Source organism: Olea europaea, chromosome 12, assembly GCF_002742605.1.
Source record: "Olea europaea var. sylvestris chromosome 12, O_europaea_v1, whole genome shotgun sequence".
NCBI classification, from domain to species: domain Eukaryota; kingdom Viridiplantae; phylum Streptophyta; class Magnoliopsida; order Lamiales; family Oleaceae; genus Olea; species Olea europaea.
Genome location: NC_036248.1, coordinates 22699811 through 22707501, shown reverse-complemented (window position 1 = coordinate 22707501; position 7691 = coordinate 22699811). Strand labels below are relative to the sequence as shown.

The 7691-nt window shown below is 31.0% G+C and overlaps 1 protein-coding gene across 1 annotated transcript in view; it reads right to left on the bottom strand.

The window, feature by feature from the left end:
- The window catches only part of LOC111406792 (molybdate-anion transporter-like), a 4454-nt gene extending 2774 nt beyond the window's left edge, over positions 1-1680 (bottom strand). Inside the window, exons 1-3 of the mRNA XM_023036166.1 lie at positions 1395-1680; positions 192-336; positions 5-108 (exon numbers count right to left, since the gene is read on the bottom strand). Coding sequence (XP_022891934.1) covers positions 5-108; positions 192-336; positions 1395-1545 — 400 coding nt within the window. The 5' untranslated portion in view covers positions 1546-1680. The remainder of the gene's footprint in view (positions 1-4; positions 109-191; positions 337-1394) is intronic.
- Positions 1681-7691: the final 6011 nt, after the last annotated feature.

The following is a 7691-nucleotide window of genomic DNA, read 5'->3' as shown; positions in this document are numbered from 1 at the left end:
CCACCCAAAATACGTCCTACCATTAGAACTTTATACTGAGGAGAATGCTTGGTGATGCAGCTCAGTATATACGTGATGCAGTATGTCACACATGCTCTCTTCCGCCCCCTGAAATTTCACTATGTTGTCAAACGGGAAATTTAAATAGAACTATAAAATTTAATCCACGTGATTTCAAGATGATATCTCACTGTTTATCTGCTAGAGATCCAACAATGGTTCCAAACAGCATGGAAGATCCAAATCCTGCAATAAAGAGCTGCCCAATTTCTCCCTTCCCAAAACCGTAAGTTGTGTAAAGGTAGTAAACATAAGGGCCCTGCAACCAGTCACCAGCTATTGCACAAAGACCAACCATTAGCAAGAGTAAAGAATATCATTTTCAATTATTTCTTAAAACCCAAACAATTTGCTAAAGTCATCACCAAAAGCCAAGTATAAACATAATAAATAGCTACATGACAATAGGATTTCATATTAGTAGATGTCCAATGCAGCTAATACCATAGGAAAAATAATATATGAATATACATTGCATCAACTTAAAATTAATCACCCTCGGATACTAGATGTAAAAGGTGTAAAAGAAAAATAGAAAGCATGAATGATGGAAAACTAAGCCGACATCCTCTCTTCCGCCTCTTGAGAAAAATTTGGGTCGCAATTTGCTATATAGTTCAAATGTAGTAAAGAATCAAGAGTAACTGATTGCAGATATTGTTTATAAGCATAATAACACAAATAGCTGAATTAACCTTTAGGGAGAGGTGATGTATGGAATAGCTTAAATAACTAGTGACTGAAAAAAGAAGTCCGAAGAGCAAAATTCAACCCATTTTGAAATAGAGATTATTGACAGCTCTGTCAAAACTGCAAAATAAGACAGGATCTAAATGCAGAACAATATAGGCCTCTCGCATCACAATTGCCCGTGAAACTTAGTTTTAATCAGCACTGTGCATTCCCTAAACGAAAATTCATTCAAATTAAACAAACAAAATAATCAAATCCTGCCCAATTTAATTAAAATGTTGAGGCTTCTCCTGGTCCCTGAACACCAAATCGAATGTCCACGAATTCAACCATTTTCATCCTCTTACATTACCTTAGGAATAGAAAAACACAAACTCGCTGAGATCCAGATCCGAAGGAAACAAATTTGCAAAGCATACGCTCAATGCATCAAAGCAAAAATCCTTCACTCATTCAGAAGATCAGATCACATATCATAGTCATAGATACTAAAGAATTGAATAAAGCGAAAATCCAAATCCCAATTCCTTAAAAATCATTGCATGCAAAAGAAGTAAGTAAATATTAAAAAGAAATAAATAAATAAATAAATAAAAATAGTAAAATGCAAATCACAGATCTGGGGTATATATTTTACATACCCATCATGAGGGAGTAAACGAGAAGGTAATTATTCTTGAAGGAATTGAAAGCTGCAGAAGTATTAACCCTATCCTTGTTACTTTTGCTCAGCTCCAATGCTGCCACCACTGTCCCCAAAGCCCCAAACACCATATAGTAAAACAACTCCATTTTTTCTTACAGTTTGATCCCAAATTCTCAAAATGGAAACAAAGAAAGAGAGTGATAATGTAAGCTCTCACTCTCAGATAATGTGTACAAGAAGATTCATACGCACTCTCTCCTGTATGTATATATATAAGCAGCAGCAAAGTCGAACGCGTTTTGCTTGTGCCGTGACATGGGCGTATCGTTATGTTTTGTACTCCAAGGGTCCAAAGTATGGGATTTATGTTCAAGGTTCAAACATTTCATTTGTTGCATTCACATCCCAATATTTTAGCACCAAAGGTTTGTTTGTACCACATTTTTTGGATTAATAAAATAGATTTTAAAATGTATTTTTTGAAAAACGTGGGATCAAAAAGTAGAAAAATAATTTGAATTATGCGTAAAATTATTTTATTAAGAGAATGTGTGATTGAAAATGAATTTGAAAAAAAAAATGAAGTTTTAAATAATGGTGGTTCATCGAGTAAGGGCTAAGTGAGTTGCATCTACATTTGACCTTAAGCATCTACATAAAAATTAGTTATTTAACTTTTTGATTTTGTTAAAAAAAATTGCTTTTAATTAAGGTAAAAAGTTTAATTTTAATAAGATATTTCATGAAATCCACATTTTTATCAAATTTTAACCACATATTTCATCTTTATAAAATTTTATTAGATATCTAATTTTTAGCATAGTCAAAGAGAAATTTAATATATTCATGTCACATGCACGTCATGTTTAACTAAAAGGTGAAATTATTCAAAAAAGAATTTGTTCATGACAATTTATCACAAGATGCGTGATTAAAGGGATATATAATTTCTATCAAACTATCGGTGTTCCGCATAAAATTATGACTCATTTCAAATTTCTAGACATCAGCTCAAAATTAATTTTGCCCGTGTTTAGCATATATTTTTTTAAACTCACTTTTTATTATACGTTTTTCCAATAAAATAATTTTGCATATTGACCAATAATTTTTTTCTTTTTTTTAATCATACACTACAAAAAAAAAAAAAATCACTTTTTATTAAACTTATTATAAGAAAAAATCTACATCAAAGGGACATTTAGTTTCATAGTTAGACATTTGAGGTAAAATGAAAAATAATGAAGACCAACTTGTATATTTATTAAGGGTGAGGAGCAACGGTGCTACTATGGCAATAAATTGGGGAGCAATAGTGCAATCTTGCCTATTTTGTTTGATTTTGGCTGGTGGACACGTGGAAGCGTGTGGTTTGTCAATTGGTGTCGGTAGTCTGAGTTTAGAAACGGGTTGCCATATGGGAAGTTTTCGGATCTTGTATTAATATCGTGATCAGAAAATTAACCATGTAATGATCCATTTATTCTGTTTTTAGTGTAATATAAAAAGACAGGCAAAAATACTGTGAATGAAAAATCGACTAATGTGTCAGTAAGTTGTTGGCTGTTATTATTTTCAAACTCTTTAATTATGTATCGACACGTGTAGTCTGTTTTTAATCTTGTATTTCACCCTGTCTCTGTAGCAAAACTCCTACTTTTATCCCGAGGGTTGGGTTAAATTTTTCTGAGAGTTTCGAGGGAAAAAAAAAAAGTTGTCCGTAGAATATATCATTTCTATCACAGATCTCTTTTTAAAGAAAGTTGCAAACATGTTAATCAATGATCAAATGTTGACAGGAAACTAATCTCGTGCCCCCATTTTGTCATCTTCAGTGTTCTTTTCACCCACAGGAAATAATACAGGAGAAAATTAACGTAAACTCACATTTTAAGTTTTTTAATTACAAAAATTAGATATTAGGGTTTGTTTGAGTCCCTTTTTTTTTTTTTTTTTTTTTGAAAAATAGATTTTGTAATAGTGATTTTTTAAAAAAAATATATGGTTAAAAAATTGAGAACTTTTTTGGATTTACAAGTAAAATAATTTTATTGGAAGAGTAGGTTTAAAAGTGAATTTGAAGAAAAATGAGATTTTAAAGAATGAAGCTCAAACATGAGCTAATTATTTTTATTCAATAATCAATTTATAATTATTTTTTAAAGAAAAAACACGCACGTGTATATATATATACCCACTACAATTATGCCCACCATCGACGATGTTAATGAAGATGAAATTAAGATGTTAATGGAAGAGGAAAATCTAATTCATGTAGCTTGGCAAAGAATTAACATTTAACTCGACGAAATTCGTGGTGGTGGAGGTATCGTCCATGTTAATTTCATCTTCCATTAACATCATCACAGGTAGTGGTTGTGGATTTGAGGTGGAAGTGGAGGTGGTGGTGGGTGTAGATTTGAGGTGAAGGTGGTAGCAGTGATTGCATCTTTGAGGTGATGATCACGATATGTTGCTGTGGACGCCTTTGATTTTTATAGTATTTTAGGTAGTGGAGATAGTGGCAGACAAGTTATGGAAGTAATGACAAATTTGCGATGGTAGTGGTGGTTGTGAATTTGAGGTGATGTTGATAGTAGTAGAGTAGAGTAGAATAGGATAGGGTAGGGTGGGATGAAACGAAAAGTAATTGTGACCAATAAATAATAATTTGTGGCTAATAAATGGTTGAAATCGTTAATTGTATAATTTGTGACTTAATACTGGATTTGTGACATATAAATTGTATGATGTATGACTGACCATGTGTGATTTTGCAACTAGTATATGATCATGACCATAAAATTGTGTATTTATACCCTTGTTTGTTTGATTATATATAGGTCACACCATCTATTACAGATCTCAAAAAACGTAACCATATGATACTTGAAAATTTTCATTAAATTTATTAATTTTGAAAATGTATTTAAAAGTATGGTAACTATATACTTTTCACTTTTAACCATGTCTCCCACCAACATAATAAGGATTTTGCCATTTGTAAATATTTACTTCCATAATCTCATCGACCTCTTTACTTCGCAATAACTCGGGATTTAATCTCATAGAGATGATAAATCTTTCGTTCGTAAATTCAATGAATGAATTACCTCTCGACAATCTTGGATCGGATCAATATCATAAATAACAATATTTGAGCTATCAAATCAATTCGTCGTCAAAAGAAGGAAATTTGAGCTCGATGCAAATGACTAAAATATTGTCTACTTCATATGATTATCAATCAAATAAAAAGTTATTTTATGTATCAATCCTTACTTCTCTTACTATTGGCGGGGTAACATGTTTCTTTACACCAAGTTTTACATTGCCTTTACTTTCAAAAATTTGTTGATGGAAAAAACTGTTCTGTCGAATTTATTGAACACCAAGCATGATTGATATAATAAAGTGTATAAAAATCAACAAACAATTGGGACATAGCCATTTAAGAAGTTCCTTTTTTGCTAAATGTCAAAACGTTAGGGCCTTTTGATTTGTTTACCAATTTCGAGTTTATTTTTAGTTTGTATTTTAAGGATCTGTTTAATATTTCCGAAAATAAGTTTTATGTTTTGAGTTTAACTTTGTTTTCAAAAATATCAGAGCAAATAAGTTTTGAGTAAAATTGAAAATATCTCAAAAACAACAAACAAATGCCCTTTCTAATTAAACTTTTTACAGGTTTTATCCCATAATTCACAAGCACATCGATTGTCTGCATAAACTCAGATTGGTTTTTGGCAACAAAAATGTGCATTAATTACTACTTTACACGTTTGTTTTGGTTTTGAATAAGGAAAAATAAATTAATAAATGAACATATGTGATCTTGAAAAATAAAAAGAATCAATAAAGTAAATTTTATATTCACACATTTAATTGATCTAATTATTTCATTCGATATCAACTGTAACATTACATTGGGATGACTCCACATTTTATAAAGACCAGTTATATAAACAGGGCCAATTGACAGGCCCTGTTGACAGGCCATCTCGCCCCTTGATTTGAATCCGGCGAATCCCATGTGAAGCAAGATCGAGGTGGCCTGTCAACTGGCCCTATTTGACAAGCAAAAGTCCATTTTATATGTAACATTTTTCAAAGTAATTAAATTATTTAAGTAAATCTAAAAAAACCTTGGTTACGGTGACATGATTAAATGCAATAACATCAAATCACTTGACTTAGCTAGTGAAGTCCTAAAATATTGAGTACACTCTCAAGTCAACTAACTTTAGTGCTCTAATAGGATTAACGAATTACTTCTATACTTTAACACATTAAAGAATGCCTTGAACGTATCACAATGACTAAAATAGGAATAAACACATTAGAATTTACGATATTTAGACCAATTGAGGTGGTAGTGAAGTCCACATCCCACAATCTATGATTAATTTTGAGGTTTATTATCACTCAAAATGCGTTTGGAAGGGCTTTATAAATTCTAAAAGCACTTTTGGTAGGGCAAAAACACTTTTGGCTAAAATAATAGATGTTTGGCCATAGTCAAAAAGTGCCAATTTATTTATTTTTTTGGTTATAAAAGAGAAGAAAAAATAAGAGAATAGAGAAAAGTCAATAGATTTGTGTGTATTTTATTAAGAACCAAAACTCTATATTTATAGAGTTGAATCAGAATATAACAGTAATAATTTCTAGGGCTGCAAAGTATAATTGTCATTTACCTCTAAAACCTAATAAACTTACTTTTTACAACACTCCCCCTTGAATGATACATTACAAAATATCTGCCTCGTTAAAACCTTATTTCAAAAAAAAAAAAAAAACCAATGGGATAAAAAAAATCAAACGAAGGAAAAAAATACAATTATTTTGGAGTACTAAAAATAAATGTTGCCTCATTAAAACTTTGTTAGAAAAACCTAGTGGGATAAAATCTAAGTGAAGGAAAAAGAGTAGAGTTACTCCCCCTAATGTTGATCACTAAAGATCTTTTAGTCGACGTATTTCAATCTCATGAATTAATTTTTTGAATGTAGATGTTGGCAGTGTTTTTGTGAATAAATTGACCACATATTCACTTGAGCGAATTTGTTGGATATCGATGTTGTCATTCTTTTAAATCTCATATGTATGAAAGAATCTTGAAAAAATATGCATCAACTTGTCACTTTTGAGATAGCCTTATCTGAGTTGTGCATTACAAGCTGCATTCTCTTCATATAAAATTGTTGTACTATCCTTTGTTGAAGTTAACCCTCATGATGCTTGGATATGATGGGTCATGTTTCTCAACCATACATAGTCTTGGCCTGCTTCATGGATTACAATAATTTCAAAATGATTTGAGGATGTAACTATCAATGATTACTTCACAGATCTCCATGACATAGAAGTTCCTCAACGTGTAAATACATAACCTATTTGTGATTTAATTTTATGTGGGTCAAATGGATAACTTGCATCTGCATATCTCACCAAAGTAGATCCCGACTTTTAAGAATAATATAATCACAGATCAATAATACACTTTAGATAACAAAAAATATGTTTAACAACATTCCAATGTCTTTGAGTTGGTATAGAGTTATATCTTGTAAGGGGATTTACAGAAAAGTTATGTCGGGTCAAGTGCAATTTGTAAGACAAGTTAATACTCCAATTGCACTAAGATATGATATTTCAGGACCATGAACTTTTTCTCTATCTTCAAGTGGATGAAATGAATCTCTTTTTACACTAAGTGATCGAACAACCATATGTGATGCCAATGGATGTGCATTATTCATATAAAAACCTTTTAAAACTTTTTTTGTATACGTAGATTGGTGAACAAATAATCCATCTACAAAATATTCAATCTGCAATCCGAGACAAAATTTGATTTTTCCCAAATTCTTCATTTCAAATTCATTTTTTAAATAATTAACAGTTTTGTTGAGCTCTTCAAGAGTTCCAATCAAATTTAAATCATCAACATAAACTACCACAATTGCAAATTCAATATTTGTTTTCTTTATGAAAATACATGGGCAGACAACGTCATTTTTAGAACCCCCCTTCAACAAATATTCGTTAAGGCGATTATACCACATGCGTTCGAATTGTTTTAATCCATATAATGATCTTTACAATTTAATTACACACTATCACACTTGTACTAAAAATTCTCTCCACCATCTTTGTAAATTCAAAGACTTTGAAATTAAAATAAGTTCTTTTCATATCTTCTCTTGTTTATAATTTGAGTTTACTTTAATTATTTTTCGGGCAAGGCCTAAAAGGGAAAACACCAAGTAAACAATTAATTTATTCACAA